The following is a 25,443-nucleotide window of genomic DNA, read 5'->3' as shown; positions in this document are numbered from 1 at the left end:
CACAGCAGAAAAGGACATGTAAACCAGCCCACACTTCCAAACTCACTGTTGTGAATTAGCAGTGAGCTAAGCCAAAACCCCAAAAAGACTGTAAAACACCCCATCACACTTAACTACCTAACAATCCTTATCAGAAGGATGTCTAGGTGTCGTAACTTTTCTTGAACCGCGAGCGCAGATGAAGCGTCTGAGCCTGTGCGTTGAAAATCACAGTCAAAGGCTGATCGCGAGACTTCAAAAGAAGAGGTGTCCCACGGTGGCTAAATCCACAGCGAGGAGAACTTTTTCAGGATTCGTTTTTTTTTCATGCCTTTCAGCTCTCACCATCAGCCGAAGAAAACCGACTGCAAAACAAACAAGTCTTTCCCAGAAATACCGGGCGAGTCGCCTCACCTCTAAGGCACATGCTCGTCTTACAATCAAATCCGTTCTCAGAGACTCAAAATTTCTCTCAGATAAACCAAAGCCTCAGGCAGCAGTGGCTCTGCGCAGCAGCTATGGTTAGCTTTTATAAGTTGTCCTAAAAAGGACAAACTATCTGAAAGAAAAAGAATCTCGGTATAACAGATACCGAATGTGTCATGAACAAGAACAAATCAACACAATAGATGCTACAGCTAAATATGCTAATTCGTTCAAAGCATACAAATGGCCATATATGCCTCAAAACCAGTAATGACTAGAACACACAGGCATTTTGGAGCAATATGCATTCATTCAATATGCACATTTGGGCATATATACATTGGCTATTTTACAATGGCTTCAAAAGTCGCTCGGACAAATAGATATAAAAGAATAAAATGCTACAGCTAATTACGCTAATCGGGCACAGCATCTACAGGACAAAGCCTAAGATTGAGTTGACTACTTTAGACAGTATGACAATTTAAGACATTTTTGGGCATCATCGGAACATTTTAATCTTTGATTTGAAAGTTCAATTGCATTAAAGTGCTGTTTGTACAACAGAGTGTATAGTCAACAAAGTAAAGCTAACGACTCTAATGCCAATCAATTATTTATTTGTGATGTGATGATATTTAAAAGTGATGCATTCTTTGGTACAAAACAAGCGCTGGTCACATTTCTATTTTGCCAACTTGCGCATTTTGTTTATGCACGTCACAGTCTATGTAGCCACCTTTTTAAGGCTGTGCAAAGAACAATACTTTTGCCAGACAATATAGCAAGTCTACAAATTGGTTTCCTGTTTTGAATTTTGTGTCTCTACAGGAGTCGACCCGTGGGAATTCGGTGATGCAGTTGCAACACAAATGTTGTCATGGAAACTATGCTAAAGATTGTCCTGAAGCATTTGTCTCTTTCATTCTTTCTTCAACCGAACATTCCTCTTAAATTTTTCCTCTATCGCTGTATCGTTGCTCTATACCTCCGGCGGGATGTATGTCACTTGTGACAGCATATAATAAAGTTCAGAAACCCACAAATGACACCAGCAGGAGCTGGAATAGCACAATGCTGGAAACTTCTGTTCATTACAAGAATAAAGTCTGTGAGGTTTGTTTTCCTTGAGCTCTTGAGAATAGAAAAAAAGGACCATTCTGAACTGATGATTCACAAACATGTATAATCTGAGGTTTAAAGGTAGGCCTGAGGATGCAAGCACAAGAAAACATTCAAAAACATTCACATATTTGTGGACCACACACATATCTGAAGGCATAACCATTAACAATCATACACATGTACTCATGTATGACAATCTCAGAGCTAGAAAGGGCAGCTATCACTCATCATCAGTGCACTTCTGTACGAGTGATGATGAGCTATCTGATACTCAGACAGGCCGCAGGGGGTTGGAGACGTGTGGGTGAGTGGGGCACCAGCGGGGAGCAATACTTCAGTAAAAAAGGGATAAATAAAAGGTGATTTACGACCAACAGGTTTGTTATAACTGGGATCAGATAGGGATCTTAAAAACTAAAAATGTATGACTGCCTTTCACTCCAGCACAGGTAAATAATCATGAAAACAACATGAATACTGTTTGGTAGCCTATGTTGCAAATAGTAAAAACATATAATTAAAAATAATGTAATTTTTGTTTTTACCTTTTTACTTCACCAAATCAGCAACAGACTTTCAAAAATGAATTAATGTTTAATATAGATTTGATAAATTAACAATTAAAATAATAATGTAAATATTATAATATACTATAAATAATATTTAAATAAATACATTAAAAATAAAACTATATTTTATAAACATTCATATATGTGATTAATTTAATTAATCAGCATATCAAGCAATTCATTTCATTAAATTATTGAATCAATTGACAATCAATGAATCAAACCTGAGGGTTCTGTCTGCTTTTCAAAATACCAAAACCAATGATGACACCACAAACCTCAGATGTTTAAGTCGTTTGTCTCATCTCTAACGCCCCCACGGGAGTCGCTTAAAGTTCCACTCTTTAACTCCACCACAGAGCAACAAATTCAGCTCCGCTTCCTGTTTCGGACCCCCCTGGGGGAGGACAGTCCCACGGGAAAGCGTACTGTTTGTGCTTTCACAAGAGCAAAACACATCAGCATTGCAGGGGTTTAAACCTCATCATTCACAGGTCGTTGCCTTCTGTAAAACCTAAAGACCTGCAGTCCTTGATATGCACCGCTGGGCTTTTAAAATCAGAGCAGATATCAGTGCCGTATAAAGGCAATCAATGACACATGGCTTCTAACAAAAACCACACATGCAAAAAGCTGCTTGTGTTGCATAGAATGAAAGACTCAGCAAAAAGGGGGAAAAAATAGAATCGTTGAACTTCTAATAGCAGGGTTGCAGTTAGTGAGGCAGGGCACATTTAAACTAACAATTCAAAAATCATTCCATTGCCTCTGACACAGGGCTTCCTACACTGCAAAAGGCTGCATACCGCCACACTGCAGTGAAGCCAACACTTGGCCTACCATAACAGTACAGTAGTTGGACACACTGGAGCTCTTTCTCAAACATGCATTACATGCAACATCTAACTAAATTTGATTTATTTTTAAGTAAATGTGGTACGAGCTCAGGCAAAATGCTAGGCTGCGATGCTAAGGTGGTTCTGGGTAGCTGGTAAGCTGTTCAAAGTAGTAAGCATGTTGCTAGGGTGATTAGGCAGAGAGGCAGATATATAGATATAGACAGACAGACAGATACATAGACATACAGAAATGTACATATAGACAGACATATAGACTGACAGCAGTCAGATAGGCAGACAGATAGACAGATAGATTGCCAGACAGACAGATATATTTAGATAGACAGACAGACATAGACAGACAGAATGATAGACAGACAGACAGACAGGTAGAACGATAGATAGACAGGTAGGTAGATAGACAGGTAGACAGATAGATAGATTTGAGGTATCATTTATTTATATAGCACAGATGGTGCATAAGTATAGTGCATAGAGTTAGGGGGTTAAAAAAGGGACAGAGACAGAGAAAAACAGAAAGCGAGAGATGGGAGACACCAAGCACAATCGGATGGGCTGAATTACATTTGCCCGCAAGCAATGCTGCTTCAAGAAAGTCTATGTCCGAAAATAACATCCCAAAGCTGGTTTGAGTTAACCAAGCAAAGCTCCAAGGCTCACAGGGAGGAGAAGACGGCTGCACGATGAAAGGGTGGCTGTCTGAACAGGGCGGCACAACTAACAAGCCAAGCACCAAGCTGCGGACCGGCTGTGCTGGCGGTTTAGAAATACAAGGCACAAGAAAAAAAAAAGAACAACAAAGGGCCTTGCAAACAAACTCTTGGCTAAATAAATAGGCAAGAGAAAAATCTGGTCTGTCATTGTGAGACATTTTAAGCATGAAAAATGCAGTGTCAAATCAGTGGAAACACTTGTGTCTGCTTTCCAGAATTTAAGTGGCTGTTTGAGACTGCTAACCCACACTGGTTGCCAGATCATCTTGTATTACCGTGGTATTGAGATCTATCAGATTTCCTTTGTATTATCTATAAAGCCTGTTAACAATTTTTCTAGCCCTTTTACCTGCTCAGTCATAAACCACATATGATGATGGAAATTAAAGTCATAAACTGACTGTTTCAGTGCAGACTGAAACCTGAACACTGTCCTAAAAATTATACAGCTTTACAATTATAAGATTTAACAATGACCTTGTTCAAACAGCCAGAAATAATGCATTGTCTTTGCCTATATGACTCAAATCATCTTTGTTTTTCCCATTTCTGAACAGGAGAAACATACAGTACATGAAATTCATTATTCACAAGTCTGATACAAATAACCTCTGTAAGTGAAATCTGATTAAAATAATTTTTAAAATTGTATCAGTTAACAATATCATGTTTTTCTTTATTAAAAATGTTATTCTTTGCCATTAAAATGTACCCACAGTGACAGTTAAGCAATATAAACATTTATTATGCACAGCAAAAATGACTTCTTAACGAGTTTTTAATTAGTCTTTTTTTACTTGTTTTTCACTAAAATATCTAAAAATCCATAAGATAAATTTACTTGAGAAGCAACACTGCACAAGATAGTAAGAGTTTTTTTTTTTTTGAGAATGTATTTTTAATGCTAATGTTTTTTGTTTGTTTGTTTTTTACTTGTTATTAACTTAAAATTTTAAAGGAAAGTCATAATTTACACACCCTCATATTGTTCCAAAACAGTATGACTTAATTTCTTATTTTTTCCCCCCAATGGTAACCAAAACTCTTTTGGCAACCAATATTCTTCAAAATATCTCTTAAATATTCTCTTGTGTTCCGAAAAAGAAATTAAGTCTGGTTTAGAATATCATGTGGGTGAGTAAATTACAGAATTTTCCTTTTTGGATGAAATATCCCTTTTTACAAAAAGTGAAAAAACCCACCAGTGCAGTAAGAAAAAAATGCATACTCTGAAAACAAGTCTTATCAAGTTGCTTCCCAAGTGAATTTATCCTATGGATTATTTAAAGCTGCAGTCCGTAGTTTTTCCTCTGTCGCCATCTCTGTTCGAAATCTGCAATTTCAGTCATTCGCAGAATTATCAACTTTACGTGGGTTGTGCCTCGGCACGGCACAGCGCGGATGAATCCAATGTTTGAGGAGAGTGTGCAGCTGTCAGTCGCCGCGCCGGTGTGGATACTGCCATTCAGAATCACAGATTATTCTTGTTGGAAGTATGACCAACATAAGAATTTTCACCGGAAAATGTCATTTGAACAAGTAAGTTACTTTGTTCCGACCAACTAAGGGGGAAAAAGGCATTGCAGAAAATTGAATCTAATGATCGCTTATCATATCACATCAAACCGGACAAATTCTCCTTTGTTCTCAAATTGTTAATGTTAACAACATCAGCATTGCGTGACTACATTTAATGCCCTTCCGATATTATCCTTGTTTTCGCATGGGCACGGTTGCAGTCTCTTTTTTTTCTGTAGCCACTCTGAAGTCTGAAGTCTTTCGCATTTTACACCGGGTGAGTCTCCAGTTGTCACTGGTGATTGCCGTTTGAACCTTTCTGGATCCGCCATCAAATTGATAAGTTTAATTATATCAAGTGCTGTGAGAAAAGGCAATAAATCTCCACCTCCAACATCCTCACACGCAATATAGCCTACCAGCCGAGACTCCTCCATTATGTGTACAGATGTGACGTAATGACGCAAAGACATGCTCGAATTTCCAGTGGAAATCCACCAGTACCACTGGAATTAAAAACATTATTTCAAGCTTACCGCTTTGAATCGAGCTAAGACAAGCAGATAGTTTTGAACACTGGCTGGTTATGTACTTGCTCAAACATTTATTTTGGATAATTTTTAACCCCAAAAAGTTATGGACTGCAGCTTTAAATATTTAGCTAAAATAACATTTATGAACTTATGCATTTATTTACATTGATGCTTTTATCCATCGAGACTTGCATTGCATTCAAGTACACATTTTATCAGTTCATCAATTCCAAGGAAATTTAACCCTTGACCTTGGTGTTTCTACTGTTTGAGCTACATGAATGGAAGACTAAAATATGAGGAAAATTAAGAATAGAACGAGAATACGATTTTAGCAGAGTAACACCCTTTCCCGTTTCTTAATATATTCAGATTTGTATACTGCCCTCATGAAAAACAATGTATGATGAAACATTGCTAAAGGTGAACCGACGAGTTTGTTGTTACAATGTCAACCAATGTGGACGTGCTAGCAGAAGCGACTGTAGTCTAAACCGAAAAAAGGCTAAAGTTTAAAAAAAAAATATGTATTTTCCCCGCAGTGTGAACAAAACCCATGTGACCACAACAAGGTAAGCGGTACTGATGATGACTGCCATCTGAAGGCCACGGTGGGGCCCATAAATCTTCACTCTCGCTCCACCAACTCAAACCATTCACAACCCGGCCATGCATACATCTCATCTACTCTGAAATCTCCTCTAATCAAGACACATTACACCCCAGGCGGGTCTCCAGTCCATCTCCATCATGCTAATTGACACTCAGCCTGCATGAGAGCACGGCGTTTCCATGCATCAAAGAAAGAGTCAACACGTGCGTTATTGCCGGATGGAATGAGAACAACAGAGTTTGCCATTCCTGTCGCCCTCCTGCAACATCAGAACCATCTTAGTCAGCTTCCCCTCAACAACCTTTTCTTCATCTCCACCTCACCTTTTTCTTCTTTACTGTCCCCCTCCTCTTCATCATCATCATCATCGTCTTGTCCTTCTTCCTCGTTCTCATCCTCATCTTCGTCATCGCCTTCAACTTCTCCCACCCAAACTTCCTCTCCGTACACCTCTCTCTGTCCATCACTTTCATCTCCAACGATACCTTGTGCACCTCTGGGACTGGTGCAGCATCCTGACTGGAGCAGGGACTGATCAGAGAGGCTCAGACTGGACGTACAGGCCCGAGATGTACAGCAGAAGTGAGACATCCATTGTCTGAGGAGCGAAGAGGTCCGACTCGGTCGCTTCGCCCCAAGGCTGGTTCGTCCTGTGCGGTCGTACGGACGAGACCGCTTCCTCCTCTGCCACGTGCATCTGGCCCTCGTTCCGGCACACGCCTTCCTGACCGTCAAAGCGAAATCCATAATCCAAACAAGCAGTTTTCCCTGCTTACAGCTGGTGTCCAGCTCCACAGGAGAACGGTGAGAAGGGAGAGTTCGATCTGTTCGTTTTAGGGTCCATGCAGTCGCAAGGACTGAGCAGAAAATGAGCACCCTGCTTCTTGTCTACTTCAGAACAGTTTGTGGCTGTCAGTGAATGGGGAGGAGAGGACTTCGACGGCGGTTTGGTTGCTCTACTGAGCTTCAGAGAAACCGCTGGCTCAAGCTTTAACAGGAACCATGAGGAGTCTGAAGAGTCGGAGTCCAAACACCACAAAAGGAGGGAGGGAGCGAGCGAGAGCAGCAAGAAACCACTAAACCCATCGCTCTGTGTTCCCTGCTCAACACAGTTAAAAATGTTGGAAGGGCATGTGTCGCATGCACACACGCAAGGCCTGCACAGAAAGAGAATGAAAAGCTGTTGAACGAGAGTTAAGACTTCCCAGTCTAGAGCATATCCAGGTTAAGAATACCAGCCAAGCCAGGAGTGACTTTGAGGAAACCCAGATTCTGGTTTCCAAAGGAAAGGTCCCTCTTTTGAGTACATGTACAGACTGTAACGTCATTAACATCTTCAGAGCTAGAGACAAGAGACGGTCAGGACGACCCCAAAACAAACAGAGGAGAAAAAGTGACGGGCAGGAGCGAAGCCGAAAAACAGATGGTAGAGCTTAACCAAGTGTGCAAGGCAGGGGGTCGAATTACGCTGTTGTTGGTCACAGGCACGGGGATGCTTAAACTAAAGGGGCCGTGGGTCGTTCCTCTTTGACCCTTACGGCCCCGAGAGATGTATTCTATTGGAGGGGAGAGAGTTTGGTCCAAGCAGGTCACGTTTCACTATAATCCCAAGACGCTCAATCCATCATTTCTGTCTTGGAGTAACTGGTTGTGGTGGAGGCCACCTATCTATAACCACAACTAACTCTAAAACAAAATTTTATTCATTGATTTATTCTCCAGACAAATTCTGTGTCTAATCTTGATAAATCCAGATTTAATACATATTAAATAATTAACTATGTAAGATATTTATAATATTAGAAATTATCAAGAATTTATCAGGATTGGACGCATTGGAATTTTCCTGGGAAATAATATAATAATGATAAAAAAGTAATTATAAATGTATATAGTCAGCAAAATCTATCATAATATATATAATATTTTGAAGACAATAAATAATAAATATGAGCCTCTATAGAAGCCTCATCCATACACTTTCTGAACAACAGTACATTTTTTTAATTTGTTCACAAAAAAATTGTTTAGTGAACAAAAAGCTTTTATCATACTGCAATCAATTGTGTAAAAAGGGAAAGGGGGCCTGGGGCAGCCAGTCTACTGAGAAATAGAGCTTGTGAAAAAAGACCAAATTTACATTCAGGAGATGATGCTGTGGGAAAAACTACAGCTGCTACGCAGAAGCAACACAAAACACAATGCAGTGTGTTTTGAGTGCATATGTGTTGATGTGGTTACAATGAGGTTTCATACTCTGCCACGTCTCATAGCCTTGATTTTGAATCACTTCAAAGTATTGCAAACACATTAAGGAAAAAAACGAGACAAACAAATGTAAAGACAATTGACAAATGCTACTGCTCTTTTTTCAAGAATGAAACGGGCAAGGAGCTAAAAGAGTGCTTAAAGGAGAACTCCGGCGCAAAATGAACCTTTGGTCTAATTACACATTGTTACCTAGTCAACCGTTATCTGAGATTTGTTTTCATGATTATCGAATGTAAATAGTTTTATCTCTAAAAACAGTTTAGCCTATAAAGCTAGTATAACGCTAGTATATTGGGCATGGTGTAATGACAAATAAAAATCGCTTGTTAATACCACTAACAAGGCTGAAAATAGACCCACACTAACACGGTAGCATAATGAGGGTCCCTACCTTCAAACCGAAGCATTGAGAACTTTGTAAGTGTCCAGACAGTTTAATAAGAAGATATTTTAAACATACAGTCAACTTCGCGTATACAGACAGGAGCCATCTTTGAAATACAGCCTTTACCAGTCGATCTACGAACGCCGATCCAAGCCTGCTGTTCGCGCTCACCTTATCACAACTTATAGCTCGTTCACATTCTCACCAGCGCACTTGGATCGGCGTTCGTAGATCGACTGGTAAAGACTGTATTTCAAAGATGGCTTCTGCCTGTATACGCGAAGTTGACTGTATGTTTAAAATATCTTCTTATTAAACTGTCTGGACACTGACAAAGTTCTCAATGCTTCGGTTTGAAGGTAGGGACCCTCATTATGCTACCGTGTTAGTGTGGGTCTATTTTCAGCCTTGTTAGTGGTATTAACAAGCGATTTTTATTTGTCATTACACTATGCCCAATATACTAGCGTTATACTAGCTTTATAGGCTAAACTGTTTTTAGAGATAAAACTATTTACATTCGATAATCATGAAAACAAATCTCAGATAACGGTTGACTAGGTAACAATGTGTAATTAGACCAAAGGTTCATTTTGCGCCGGAGTTCTCCTTTAAAATACAGTGTGATGAGTTCAACTATTCAAACAGTACTGACTCCCAAAACTACATGACACAACTACAACACTTCCTACTGACTTCCTGTGACAGAAACCCTGAGAGAACACTGAAAAGACGACATGTGGTATATAGAGGAAAGGCAGATTCTCACATCCTCAACACACACACACACACACACACACACACGATTCTGGCATTTTGTAAAGCAAAGTCTCTTGCCAAATCAAGTGTGAGTCTGGACAGTGGGGAGGTACTTGTGTAACACTCGAGTGTAAATGACCCAAGAAACAACAATTGAAAAACAGAAAAGAGAAAACGATATACTTCCATTGAAAGCGAGAAATCTATATTTGAGCATTAAAAATTAAGAAAAACGACACTGTTACGTACTTGTCTAACATGTTTTTTGTCCCAACTGAGGGAAGAGCTGCAATTATTTATGTGGTAATCCACAGCATGCAACACCTGTTGATAGAGCTTCATGAAAATTCTGTCATGTCCTTCTCATCCTCGTGTCGTTCCAAACCTGTATGACTATTTCTTCTGTGGAACACAGCAGAAGATATTGTGAAGAATGATTCAACTGTTTTTGCCTTTACAAAGAAACTCACTGGGATCAAAAACAACATTGCACCCCATTGACCTTTATTTTATGGACAAAAAACATGGAGGCATTTTTCCAAAATATCTTCTTTTCTTTTTTTTTCATAGAGGAAATTAATGTTTGGTGAGTAAAATATGGCATTCAGTATGTCGTAAATAACCTAGAATATACCTTTAAATATAATTTTAAAACCTTTCTACACTGTAAAAAAGTTGCTGCCTTAAATTTTTAAATACAATCAACTTAGATGTTTAAGTCACTTCAACATAAATGACTTTAAACTGACTTAAAAAATTTGTTGAATCTGGTATAACTCATAAAAAAAAGTTGAACACTGCTTAACTTATTTTGATGAGTTAAAGCAATGTAAAAACATATGCTGTCATAAGCTATTGATCATATCAATTTTAGTATAGGTCTGAAAATACTCCTTTCTGACCTTTTTTTAGGCAGGAAAAATACTAGTCAGAATGCTTCAGACAGAGAGAGCAATGGGTACATTTAGAAAGTATTGATGTGTAAGGAAGGGTTTCCTCAATGCTCCAGTGCCATCTGTTGGATTTGCACAAGATAATAATAAGAGCACACATACACCAATTGTTTAAATGACCACGTAGCCAAATTTGCTAATAGTAACCCTCATATGTGAATACACTAACATTTATGCTTTTTTTATTTTGTCTATTTGAGACCGAGTAGGTTGAGGAAGTCTTGGCACATAAAAAAAACGATAACCCACGTCAGCGAAGGTGTGAAAGATTTCGAGGCAGCACTGGAAAGTGACAAGTGTTGCATTTTAAAGATATCCCTACGATTAACAGACAGCCTCCCACATGGACAGGTCTCGAGATGACAGATCTTCAGCGATCTGTTACTAATATAATGACTGTGCTTCTTCATTCAAACTCATGCTGTCATACGATTTGTCATTCTCCAGCACCAGAACTGCCAGGACACCTGCTAATACAGGAAACCCGCTAATACAGGAAACCCAACACTTATTTACAGGGTGATCCCAGTGTAGACAGAGGATTCTATACTGGGATTGGCTGTGGTGATGGAATGTTCATTGCGATAACATTGTATAACATATTTTTGAGTGAATTTAGACTCCTCTGGGGTGTAACATGTTTGAACAGACACCAATACACGACTGGTGAGCTCTGCAGACAATCTTGAGCAAATATAGTCAAAAAGCACACATTTCCTGTTGAGCCGCTGACTGCTACTTGGTTTTGATCTGAAGTGCTCAGCAGTGGTTACAAAGATTAAACACTGGTTTTCTGAGGCATGAGGAACAAACTGAAAAAAATTCAGAGGTATTCATTTACATTTGAATTCAATTAAAAGTGTTTTTCTTGCTATTTATCACAATGTCATATACAAAATAAATGTGTACTGCCATGTCATAACATTATTGCAGACATTAACACATCTAGCATTTACTTTAATTAATGATTTAAATAAAATTCCACTGATTGTAAGATCCATCTACTGAAACATTGTCACAAACAGGCAAAATGCGACAAAATAACTGATTTATTTAATCATTAATGTATTAAAAAAGTAATAGTTTATTGGTGTTTCAACTGTTGCTAACAATTTCTGAATATAAAAATGACTAAATTAAAAAAGTAAATTGGTTGATGGAGATGACACCATGGAGGTGACACCATGGTTGTGACAGAAAACAAGCACAATTACTTAAAATTATGAATAAAAAATATAATATTAGGGCTAATATTATAAAAAAAAATTGTGAAATAATATTATAATATAATATGTTTATATAAATATACTATATATAAATAAATATTAATTTATGATCTAAAGGATATAATTAATTCAAGAAAAAAATCTAATCAAAAAGTGAAAGAATACAATTATTTTCTAAAGGGAGGTAGAAACAAGTGGTTCCATGTCTCAAAAATAGTGGAAAAATTTTGCTAAAAAAATTAGTTCTGATACAAAACACAACAGCTGGTCAGTCCACGCTCCTAACACCTGCCAGAACTCATCCGTCACGACTTGTATGCTGTGATTCCATTTTAATGAGGAGTGACGGCTCATTTACATCCCCGTGATAAGGTGGCACACGGGAGCGAAAGGCAGCCGACTACAGGGATCCTCAAATAATGCGGCTAAGTTATGTAAAGTGTTGCCCTGGAGACCGAAGCATCTTAGACTGTGTCCACAGTTGCCATGATAAGTTCCTATGTGGATGTTTTAAGTCCAATGTGTTTCTGCAGGACAATCGCACATATCTGACACTTATGTTCCACATTCATTTGTCAAGCGCGAAGAAAGATTACCAAGATGTATTTCTTGATCCAGAAAAACATGAAAACAGTCAAATGAAATCACTGTTCATGAATGAAATTCATGCGTCACATAAATACACACCCCTATATGAACTCCTGATGCCCTAAAATCAAGGACGTGACACACCAAACCGACGTCAAAAAACTAGCTGCGACGAAAGCCGACTATGTTGTTGCCTCGCGTCAGCTTTGTCTGGGCTTCAACGCACCACAAAGGCTACAGCTGACTGCTAACTGGCAAGTGTGTTCTGCGCATGCATGCAAGGACAAAACTGTCTATATCAGCAGGTAAGGTATCAATAGTCTATATTCGTCATTCAAATTTTCATGCTTTGGAATGATGACGTAAAATTAGACCAGCCTTATGTCTGTGGCTGTGCCATCTTGATTTCTTTGCTCGCTTTCATCACGTTGCTTTTATTCTCTTGCACTGACTCGTTCGATAAGCTGAACAGCCAATCAGCGTGATCTCTCTCACTGATGGCCCGACACCAATTCAACATGCTGAATCGGGGACGTGAGCTCCACTACAATGCAGTCAATAACCCATCAGCATCTATTGGCTGTAAATTATTTGAAGAAAGAATATATTCCATTTTGTTTAAATCTCAGGGGGAATTTCAAGTAACTATTTTAGGTCAAAAAGTTCAACTGGCAAAAATGTTTGAGAATCCCTGCTCAATGATATTGACTCAGGTTAGTCCATTGAATATCAATGGGTTACTTTTGCACGTTTTAACATCTTCCAGGTAGAAATTGCAAGTCTCAGTCACAAGGAAAATCAAATAGAAAAGTAGCACACAACTAGCCGCACAATTTGAGATATCATTCATGTCTGTAGCACATAAGTTTAATACTTACAGTAGATTAAGAGTCTATTCAAACATTAAGAATGAGCAATAGAAACAGTGATGCTTGGCAAAACCAAACAGAGACAAGAGAATTGGCAAAGTGCTCACCGTTTTCATCCAAAAACAGATCTCTCCTCTTCCTTCCTTGCAAACAGATAAATCCAAGTTGTCATGTTTTCTGAATTTTAAGCAAACTCCTGCTGATCTGAAGCATCTACACAAGTGATCTTGAGAATCTGATACTCAAGATGAGGGAAGAGGAGACAAGAGAGATTTTGGAGGAGGAGCCTAAGAAAAGGAAAGAAGGCTGGCATTGGGATGGCGAGATGCAGTGTGAAAGAGAGAGGGGAAAAAAAATGCAGATCATTGCGCATGTGGAAGTCACGGTGTCACCTGGGACAGGAAACGAGGAGGTGTCACTCTTCCAATCATATCCAAGGCCGCTTAAACACCAGGCTATTTTCAGCCTGCAGAGGAGAGGTGCCACAAGAAGAGGGAGAGAGTTGGAAAGAACGAGTGAGAGTGACGAGGACAACAGTGCTCAAGAGCCCAGGGAGACACGTCGCTCATTCAAAGACGCTGTTGTCATGACGAGAGGGTGCTTAACAACGCAAAGGAGGTGGAGTCACACCATATCAGATACTAAAACCCATATAGATGCTAGCTTCGCCATACTGTATGTTCATTTTGCACAATATGGTCATATTTGGGAATTCCTTGAGATCCTCATGAGATCAGTTTGTGGACAGATACAGTGCTGTTCTGAATTGATTAAGAGTGGCTGCCATGTGAATCTTGTGGTTATTGAGCCAATCAGAACAGCCCAAAAGATGTACAGACAGACTTGAATATAAGAGCGTCAGATGCGCACACACAAACACAGTTAGACAGAGCAGCTTATTAACACACTGAGTGTCAAAGACAGCCCATACACACTGCATATTCTATCTTTCACACTCTATCCCTTCCTACTGCCATGTCTCAGTCACAGGTACAATTTTCATGCAGCACAAATCCATCCATCATCTATCTCATCCATTCACGCACTCATCCATCCATCCACACACTCAAACATCCATCCATCCACTAATGTATCCATTCATCTATACACTACCGTTCCAAAGTTTTGGTGTCAGTAAGATTTTTGAAAGAAGTCTCTTATGCTCACCTACAGCTAGTAGATCAAAATACAGTAAAAACAGTAATATTGTAAAATATTATTACAATTTTAAATCACTTTTTTTATTTTAATATGTGTTCAAATGTAATTTATTCACATGTGTCACATGATCCTTCAGAAATCATTCTATAATCAGGTGATCAAGAATCATTTCTTCTTATTACCACTGTTGAAAACCATAGCTTAAAGGGATACTGAAGTGGACAAGACCATTAGCATTTCAAAAAAAAAAAAAAATGACCAAAGAGTTTCGATATTTTTCCTATTTAAAACTTGACTCTTCTGTAGTTACATCGTGCACTAAGACCGACGGAAAATGTAAAGTTGCGATTTTCTAGGCTGATATGGCTAGGAACTATACTCTCATTCCTGCGTAACAATCAAGAAACTTCACTGCCGTACCATGAGAGCAGCAGGCGTAATGATATGACGCAGCGCCTGAAAATAGTTCCGTTGTGTTGACGGAAGGTGGCCTATTTTCAGGCGCTGCGTCATATCATTACGCCTGCTGCACTCATGGTACGGCAGTGAAGTTTCTTGATTATTACGCAGGAATGAGAGTATAGTTCCTAGCCATATCAGCCTAGAAAATCGCAACTTTACATTTTCCGTCGGTCTTAGTGCACGATGTAACTACAGAAGAGTCAAGTTTTAAATAGGAAAAATATCGAAACTCTTTGGTCATTTTTTTTTTTAGAAATGCTAATGGTCTTGTCCACTCCAATGATGTATGCTAAGCTATGCTAAAAGTGGTACCGCCAGAACCGGAGATCGGCTGAATGGATTCAAAAACGGTAAAAACTCAACAGTTTAACTCTGGGGGAGTTGTAAAATGAGCCTATTTCCAAAAACAGTGGAGTATCCCTTTAATACAAAAAAAGGTGAAACTTTAAGGATTCTTTTATGAATAGAAAATTCAAAAGAACATCATTTATTTGTTATTGCTTTGCAATATTATGAGTCTTTGATCATTTTTGATTTGCCATTGTTAAACAGAAGTAAAAAAAAAAAATCCAACTACTGACAAACTTTATTCACTCACTCATCCATCAATCCATTTGCTCACTTTTTCACCTATCCATCCAACAATCTATCGACTGACTCAATTATCCGTTCATCCCATCAAGTCCACCCATTCACTCACTCACACATCAGTTCATCCATTAATCCACCAATTCATGCATCCATGCAACAAAATCCATGATTTTGGGAGGGGCGCAAAAGTTTTGTGAGAGAATGCAATGGTTTTGTGTGAGTGAACACAAAGTTTCATGAGGGGAGCGCAAAACTTTTGTAAAAGAACGCAAAAGCATTGAAATGTATATATTTTTTCTCCCATCTCATACTTTCTTCCATCACCATGTTAGGTTAGGGGGTTGCGTACGGTTATGTTAGAAATAACTAGAAAAATGCATTAACAGATTGGACCAACACATATTAAAGACAGGACAAAGGTCACGTCCCTTATGCATTACGCGAGGCTTTTAAAGAAAAAGTTTGTGTGTGCATGTTTACCTGTATACAATTAAAAACTCTCAAAATGCTGGTGATTACTGTAATTGCACTGGTTAATATGGCTGGAGAGGTCAAAGGTCATTGTTCAGTCACTGGAACGGAAGCAGTTGCTGGGCAGTGATTGCCATCATTAGGGTGGAAATGTAGCCTCCAGTTCCAGGAACTCATTCTGACCGAAAAGGGTGGGGGGTGAAAAAACCCTGAAATGTTTCAACTGGAGAATAACTCCAATGTGGGTTACCAAGACTATCCATCTGGACTGCCATGAGATCATGTGAGCTGAGTCTCCCTCCAGCTCCATGACCATCAGTAATTACAGCTTAAGTCATTCAAGACAAAGACACTAGATTTTATCTTAAGCCCATTAAACTGTACAGCACAAGTGTGGGGTACTTTGTAGGGAAAAAAGACGACTTGAGAGCGTGAATAATGAAAGCATATGTAAGATCAGAACGGCTGTGCAAACACACAGACTCATTGGTATTCAATGAAATAAAAGCAAACCTCTAATGGCCAGCACAAATCTCATGGATAAGAATTTTGTTTTATCCCTCCGCCTTAAACGGACTCAAACCTCATGTTGTTCCAAACGTGTATGATCCAATATATGGATTATAGAAACATATCCTGGTCACTTTTTTTCAATATAATGAACATGAACTGGGACTGTAATGCTCCAAAATATAAAAAACATGTACACTACAGTAGCCTATATTCTAAAATAGCTTTGTGTGAAGAACCGACTGAAATCCATGAGTAAATTGGTCAATTGTGCACATTTTCAGGGGTCAAAAACCAAATGTGGGTCACTTTGAATACAGCGGATACTTTTTTTCTTTTAAAGAGGAATATCTAAAGAACAAATAATGTTAAAACTATATCTCATTAGCTCATTTGCATATAATATACCTGTCTGAGTGCCATAAATATTCTTTTTCCAAAGTTGTCATGCCTGTAACTCTAAAAGTGTTCAAGATATCTTAATATCCTTCTAGGTTCTTTCCTTTTGAAATCTTCATTTTAAAGAGTCATTTTAAAAGAAAAATATCAGCTGTGTACAAAATGACCCACATTTGTTTTTTACCCACTGAAAATGTTTAAAATTTACTAATTTACTCAGAACTGCATTAAGATCTCCAAATCTCTGGGATTGAACCATCGAGGGCCTTTAAAATTAATTTTTAAGAACCAGAATCTAAAAGGATATTAAGATCTCTTTAATACTTCTTGAGTTACAGGCACATGTCTTCTTTTGTATTCCATAGAAGAAAGTAAGTCATACAGATTGGAATGACAGAGTAAATGAAGACAAAATACTATTTTTTTGAGGGAACTATCCCTTTAATGTTTCATTTATGAATCAGACTGATCCAGTTCTCACTGACTCAATGATTCACAATGTTTAACAGTCTTTTTTCAATGAATAAATTAATTTCGCACAGACCACTATCGTATCAATGAAGACGACTAAAATTATATAGCAATATAGCTCAAATCATACGAACAACTTTTATGATGCTTTTGCGTTCTTTTTGAATCTTGAAAGCTCAGGTTCCCTATTTTTGTAACATCAAAGAAAAGAGTAATCAGTACATTATTCAAAATTTGGAAAAACATTAGGGTGACAATGATGAAAAAAAATATGTTTTTGGGTGAACTATTCCAATAAATTTGTCTGCTATGTTTAGTGGATTAACTCAAGCTATCTTAGAGATTGTATATTCAGCAGGCAGGTGAAACGCATCCAGTGTTTTATGGCTAAAGTCAAATATTACATGAAGATTATTGTGTGAGGAAAATGAACAGTGAGTGTAGCAGAGGGCTGGACGAACAATACAGGACACGGCAAGAGAAGGAAATCACACTTTCCGTGCTGTCCTGCTTCGAGGAGAGTGTGGCTGAAAACAAGCCATTGTGTTTGGACGGAGCTTCCGCAGGCAAGCTGGACTGGACACGCTCGGTGAAACAACTCGGAAATGATAAAAGCAGGAAAAACAATGCGTGGATGGAAAAGCCACTGGCGGTGGACCAAGCTCATGGAGGGAGATGGAACAGCCGGGGAGGTTAAAGATAGGATACAAACAAACAAGAATTTGAACTCAGTTCACAGAGTAATTCCTATTTCTGATCTTTTACCACGTTTCAATCGAGCAGGAAACAGGAGGGCAGGAAACAATAAGAGAGAGAGAGAGAGAGAGAGAGAGAGAGAGAGAGAGAGAGAGAGAGAGAGAGAGAGAGAGAGAGAGAGAGAGAGAGAGAGAGAGAGAGAGAGAGAGAGAGAAAAGGGGGCAAAAAGTGTGTGTGTGTGTGGGGGGGGTGCAGATATATATATATATATATATATATATATATATATATTTAAAAATTAAGTACAAAAATTAAAAATGAAACATGTGTACATAAATACATATATAGCTGCCTTCATTTATATTTAACCTCTCGTTTAATATTTCTACCAGCCTTTATTCATTATAAGAGAGAACAGAAAATTGCAACTGCTTTCAGCTTACAGTCTTATTGTTTGAATATAGTGTTGCTGAGCTGCCACTGACAGCATCCGCTGAAAACAACATGACGCTCTCAGAGGATGCGATTAGCATTTCTGAAACATTAACGGGGCAATAACAGTCCTTCAGCTGAACTACTTCTCCACAGAGAAAGAAAAAGGCAACTCAAGGAGGAAAAGAATATAATTAGTGCACCCTTGTGGCAGTTAACAGAAGTGCGATGTCTATGATTAGGAATAAAGAGTACAAAAACATTACAACTGCTGAAATATGGTCCCTAAACAAATATATAAATTATATATATATATATATATATATATATATAGTTTATTTATATATATATATATATTAAAAAAATATATAAAATAAATAAACTACCATTCTGAAATTGGGACAACTAAAATTAGAGACAGAAAACAGATAGCAAGGATGCATTAAATTAATCAAATGTGACAGTAAAGACATTAATAATGCTACAAAAGATTTTTTATTTCAAATAAACGCTGTTCTATTTAACTTCATGTTCATCAAAGAATCCTGAAAAAATGTATCATTGTTTCCACAAAAATATTACAACAGTGATAATAATAAGAAATTTTTCTTGAGCATCAATTCATCATATTAGAATGATTTCTGAAGGATCACGTGACACTGAAGACTGAGTAAATCACAGGAATAATTACATTAAAAGGAGATGACACTTATTTTAAATAGTAATAATTTCACAATATTTTACTGTATTTTTGATCAAATAAATGCAGCCTTGATGAGCATAAGACACTTCTTTAAAGAAGTCTTAATGACACCAAACTTTTAAATAGTAACTGTGTGCAAACCACTTTTGATGTAATTTTAAATTTTCAAGAATTAAATCACACTAAATGAACATGTAAATTCATAACCCTAAAATAACAGATCGTTGCAACTTCGTTACATCGTCACACACACTCTCCCCGGTGTGTAAGGTGAATGCATTTGTACTCTCAGCGGGAGTTCTGGCATTCAGATGGAGTGTTTGAGATGGGAAACAGGAGGTGGTTCTCGCTGACACGCATACAGTATACAAACTGCAACACATATAAGAGTGCACACACTTACAAACACAAGAAATGTTACCTGGCAGTCTCTTGAGCGGCTGTAGACGCATGTTGATGGCCTGGTGGGACAGCAGAGGAGAGGAGGGGAGAGAGCGCGATACACCCTCCATGATCCGAATGTGCTGCATGCCCTCGGTCACTGGGAGAGGAGGAACAGCGTAATCCCCCTCGAACACACACTCGCCCTCCACAGAGTCACTGCCTGGAGAGTGAGACAGAGATCACAAATCAATTCCACAATGAATTACACATTCTTTATGTTAGCAAGATACGCTCAAGCGACCAATCAAATGAGCCTATACCACGTAAAGACTCATTTGCATGTCAGAGGCACAAACACATGCAGTTAGTCAGTTCCGCTTATTAACACTCCGCTATCAGTGTTCATGAAGAGATGACACCTCCAGATTTAGAAGCCGAAAGAAGGAGAGAGGGAGAGATTGAACATGTTGTCAAACGCCTGCAGACATATTGTGCCATACACACAAACACTGATACACCTTAACAATTTATTAGACCAAACTGAACTCCGCCATGACAGTTGCTGAGCTGAAAGAGATAATCAACCATAAAAAAACATTTTTGCTAATACTAGTACAGTATGCAGGTTTGCCTGTTGTTGAGAACAACAAAGCACAATGTGAAATCAGAACTCATGTTCAGACTCAAACATGGCAGGAGTGAAACGGACATAAAAATGATGACTATAACTATAGAAATTCAGATGCTTGGGGATGTTAATGTGTGTTTTGCTCATTTTTACTCTTGTTGCTGTGTTCAGGGAAGGAAATAGACTGTAAACTCAATCAAAAGATCAACTGAAAACTGACGATGCAGATAAGCGATAACATTTATGACTCATGAAGGTTCCAGAATGACAGATTGATGACTGAACAAGTTGACTGAAGTCAGCAAAATTATTCAAAGGACTTGCAATTTGATTGGGCCGATTTACAAGAAATGGATAAAGAGCAGAAAGCCATTGCTTTTTGAGCACTGATATTGTGTTTTTGATGCAGACCTAGGTTCAGTAAGCCATTTTGTTTGATTAGGCTGCATTTAATTGATCAAAATACAGTAAAAACAGTAATCTCGTGAAATATCATTACAATTTAAAATTACATTTGAAAATATATTAAAATGGAAAACAGTTATTTATTTCTGTGATGCAAAGCTGAATTCTCAGCATCATTACTCCAGTCTTCAATGTTGATGATTTGATGCTCAAGAAACATTTCTGATTATTATCAATGTTGAAAACAGTTGTGCTGCTTAATTGTTTTGTGGAAACCGTGATGCATTGTTTTCAGGATTCTTTGATGAATAGAAAGTTCAAAAGAATGAAATATAAATATTTTATAACTTTATACAGTAAATGTCTTGACTCTCTCCTTGCTGAATGAAAGTATTCATTTGTTTTCAATATATATATATATATATTTTTTTTTTCTAAATAAGGAACATTTAATCACTTGCATGCGACACTTCAGACCGGTGTGAAAAAAACTAGGACTCTCACTTTAGTACACTTCCCGTATTTACTAGTCAGTAAAACTACCGTGTTTGTGTGTGTGTGTGTGTGTGTGTGTTTGTACTGCTGTGGTTGGGTGGGGTCTGGACTGCTGATGTCAAGCATTCTCTTTTCCTCCTCTCTCTCTTTCCCTCTCTCCCTCTCTCCATTCCACTACAGTTTTTTCATCCCATTTTCTTCTCCATCCATCAGCCCCACCCAACATCCTCATCATGCACTCTCATGCATTTCATATCTGACCACGGCTCACCTCTTTCTCTCATTTCCCCTCTCACAGCGGTTCAGCTTCTTTAGCGTAGCGCTTGAATCTCTTGAATAAATAAAACACAAAAGGTATGGATTTTGAGCTCCCTGGACATCATTTGGCCATCGCACCCAAATTCAAACGTCCAAATACAACTGTGATGTCCAATAATGCTGCCTAGGAAGGTATATTACTAGATTTCCATCTAAAACATCAGAGCCACACCCTAAGAATCCATCTCTTCATTCGTTTTTGAGGTTCAAGACTCATTTGAGACACTCTAAACACTCACTTTCGCTCTCGCCTCAGTAGAAGAGGATAAAACCTCCTTTAGGGACATGACGAGCTGTCAGATGTGGAATTGTTCATTGTGTCTTCCTGAATTCGACGCTACTGCAGTGCAGGACGTGGACTGAAGTGGAATGCTCTCACAGAAGCAGACGGCGAGAGAGCCGAGCCGAACCCCCGGGCGTTAATCATCAGACACTATCCGCTTCAATGCCGCAGAATCAGCTATAGCATTGGTGAATGAAAGCTAGTGACTACAATGAACAAATCAGACTCAAAATTAAGACCAAAAATGCAATGTCCTTTGATTCTGTATGAGATTCTTTGAAGGATTTTATGTTCTGAATTCGCAGTGTGTGTCCACTGCAGCTAGGCTGCGTCATAGGATGGCGTCAGACAGGAAGAGGCCATGTTGCGCCCAGTCTGGCCACAGCGACAGATGGCACAGACAGGAAGAGAGGAGAGGAAAGGAAAGACTGATGAATGAAGCACCCACCTGCTAATTACCACAAATACAGACAACACATACACACTCTTCATGCGTCACTTTAATTGCGCTTTCTTCCAGTTCACTAATACACTATTCCAACAGGTTGCCAATACTGGTGCCACATAAGGTGCCTGATGTCAGAAATGGTTAGAATGGCACAAAAAACTAGATTGCTACCATTAAAGTGCCCCTATTATTGTTTTTCAAATAGTGCCTTTCATGCAGTGTGTAACATAGCTGTTTGTGAATGTAAACGTTCTGCAAAAGTTGTAAAGCCGAAAGTGCACAAAAAAATTGAATTATTGTCTCCCAAAAGAAAGAATCGATACTGAACCGCCTATACGAGTGGTTTTTCATTCGAATCCTACTGCTTTACAGTTCTACGTCACTAGAAAATACATTTGCATAATGCCCGCCTATGCTGTACGTTTGTCTGCTTGCGAACAACTTGACCAGCCCACAACACGTAATTTTACTGACGACTGCTTCTCAAATCACGCGGGATTCGCAAAACGATTGCTCTTGAAATATGGGTCAGTACCCAGTTTATTTGGACCAGCTTGCTCCTCAGAATCACAACCTGTAAGTATGAATAATTATTGATGAATACATTTTCTACCGGGTGTTCAAAATACTTTTGTTTTGTGTTTAATATTGTGTACATTTCCGGCTAACCCGCGTTATTACTAGGGCTGGGCAAAAAAAATAGATTTTTCGATTAATCGTTTTTTTTAAATGTGGTCGATTCAAAATCGATTCTCAACGGCCACGAATCGATTTTTTCCATATTCAGGGCTCGCGTGCTGCGTCTTCTCACTCTGCACAAGGCAAGCGTCAAGCGCTGCAGGCGTCGATACACACTCGTGTTTAGGAGTCGGGACATGATTCACTTGCACAATCGGGCCAGCATTGCATCGTAACTAACGTTTATCATTTTCACGCCTTTTTTCAAGCAATTTTAAACTATCCTGTGCTTGCGCACTCGTGCATGTTTTTCATTGCGTGCAGCCTAAATCCGCCTCACAACAAACAGCTCGCCAGTAACAAAAGTTCTTTTTCGTGGATTATATCGCTTTAACAGTTAAAAACACGCAAAATGATGTCAAAACTCTGGTCTTGGTGAGTAACCTCGTAAAGAATCGAATCGAATCAGGAATCGAAATTCGAATCGAGAATCGAAATTGAATCGAGAATCGAAATCGAATCGAACTGTGAGCTTGTAAATCGAAATCGAATCGAATTTGAACATCTGAATCGATACCCAGCCCTAGTTATTACTGTCTTACTGAAATACTACTGCTTCTTACCAATTAGTTCTTCCAATGTATCATTATCATCATTGGACTCGAGCTCGGATTGATATGGTAAAGGACAAAAGAAGCCTGCTGAGAAGGTGCTGCTGACGTTCAGATATGGTAATGGCAGTGTAGCTTCCGACAGGCGCTGTATAAGGTAGACCAATCATAACAGGCCAGTCAGGCCAACCACATCTGGCCAATCAGAGCAGAGCAGGCTCTCGGAGAGGAGGGATATAGAGAAACTGATTCACCCATCGAGTCGTTTGAGAATCGTTGAAAAATGTGGTGACGTGCAATGTATATTATGAGAAAATGAAACAGTTTTTTTTTTTTTACTTTAGATGCACGTAAACCTGTTGTAGGAGACCTCCAAAACTAAATGATGAGCCTTTAAAATAGCATAATAGGGGCACTTTAAAATCTACAACATCAGTCTACATTAAAAGTGCATGTTGTGCAATGCTGCAATGCAATGTGCCACACATACAGTTGACATCCCACTTCAATTTCTGCTGCACTGCAAAAAAGAAAAAGAAAAGATCATTTTAAATAAAAATAACTTTTTAATTGTAAAATACTTTCTATATTTTTATTTATAATTTACTTGTAAAATTATTTTATTTAAATCATTTTAAAAATAATAAATATTAAAATGATTATTTATTTATTTAGTTAATTCATAATATAACATTTTAAATGTAATTTTTATGTTTACACGCGCACACACATTATATATATATGAAAATATTTTATTTTATATAAATAAAAATTATTTGAAAAAAGATTTTTAAGTAAGTTACTTTATTGTTCAGTTTTCAATTCAGTGGAAGTGTGGGCACACACAGCACAACAAGCAGCATTTAGATTTCGGATATTTCATATAAACTTACTCTTTATGAATAACAAATACAGCAATTTTTTAAATGGCTGATTAAAGTGTGGTCAAATTAAATTAGGCCATGTAACTGTTAAGTGTTGCTAGTTTATGATTCATTAGAAGTGTAATCACATCAGCAGGCACCTGCTCTTATGAGTACCTCAGGGGTTCGTCTCACATCTCTCATGTTATATCACTCTTGTCACATGACGTACAATGCAAATACAGCAGCGGGATTGAGGGCTGCCAGAGGGGTGGATGCAGTGTCACCATGACGATACTCTGAGGAGTACTGTGCCTTCGATAAGGAAAAGCGGCACAAGCGGAGGACACATCTGAAAAGCCGATTTACGATGCCACCCGCTCCCTCGAGGAGATGAAAGAATGCTTAGTGGGAGCGAGGTGAAGAGGAGGAACAGGCTTAAAGGTGAGAGAGAGAGAGAGAGAGAGAGAGAGAGAGAGAGAGAGAGAGAGAGAGAGAGAGAGAGAGAGAGAGAGAGAGAGAGAGAGAGAGAGAGAGAGAGAGAGAGAGAGAGAGAGAGAGAGAGAGAGAGAGAGAGAGAGAGAGAGAGAGAGAGAGAGAGAGAGAGAGAGAGAGAGAGAGAGGTGGCACAAACCAGATCGGTCAACCCAAGTGCAGGAGCTTAAATTTATCCCTCACTGAAGGTTTGAGAGGGTTCGATGGCAGGGGGTGGAGAAGGACCAGCTTACGGTTAAGAAGAGCAGGTGTATTATAAATTCAATCTCACATATCCTTTGCGTCCAACCAGTATGCAGCACATTAAACCGCTTTAAAAGAATGATAATATTTTATGAAGGCTCTTAACATCTTGTTTTGGTGAAAATCTAAGGCCGCATCAAAAGTTTATAAAAACTGGGACGTGAAACTGAGCCTTGCCTTGCCGTAACAGTGATGATACTTGTAGGTCATACACCCTACTTAGAGACACTTAAAATAAAATAATCTGTTATAATTGACTTTTGTGAATTAAAAAAAAAAACAAAATAAATTAGCCATTGGTTTGTTTAT

The 25,443-nt window shown here is 38.5% G+C and overlaps 1 protein-coding gene across 4 annotated transcripts in view; it reads right to left on the bottom strand.

Moving 5' to 3' along the window:
• The window catches only part of tanc2a (tetratricopeptide repeat, ankyrin repeat and coiled-coil containing 2a), a 180,563-nt gene that overhangs the window by 37,623 nt on the left and 117,497 nt on the right, over window positions 1–25,443 (bottom strand). For 3 of the 4 annotated variants that reach the window (XM_056234696.1, XM_056234697.1, XM_056234698.1), the window contains one exon: window positions 19,705–19,887. In XM_056234696.1, the coding sequence (XP_056090671.1) occupies window positions 19,705–19,887 (183 nt within the window). Of the gene's footprint in view, window positions 1–13,494; window positions 13,609–19,704; window positions 19,888–25,443 lie in introns of those variants that run through there. The other variant, XM_056234699.1, reaches the window with a different exon arrangement.

The sequence above is a fragment of the Rhinichthys klamathensis genome, unplaced genomic scaffold, assembly GCF_029890125.1.
Source record: "Rhinichthys klamathensis goyatoka isolate OS25496 unplaced genomic scaffold, OSU_Roscu_1.1 h1tg000401l_1, whole genome shotgun sequence".
NCBI classification, from domain to species: Eukaryota; Metazoa; Chordata; class Actinopteri; order Cypriniformes; family Leuciscidae; genus Rhinichthys; species Rhinichthys klamathensis.
This window is presented reverse-complemented; position numbering and strand designations above follow the sequence as displayed.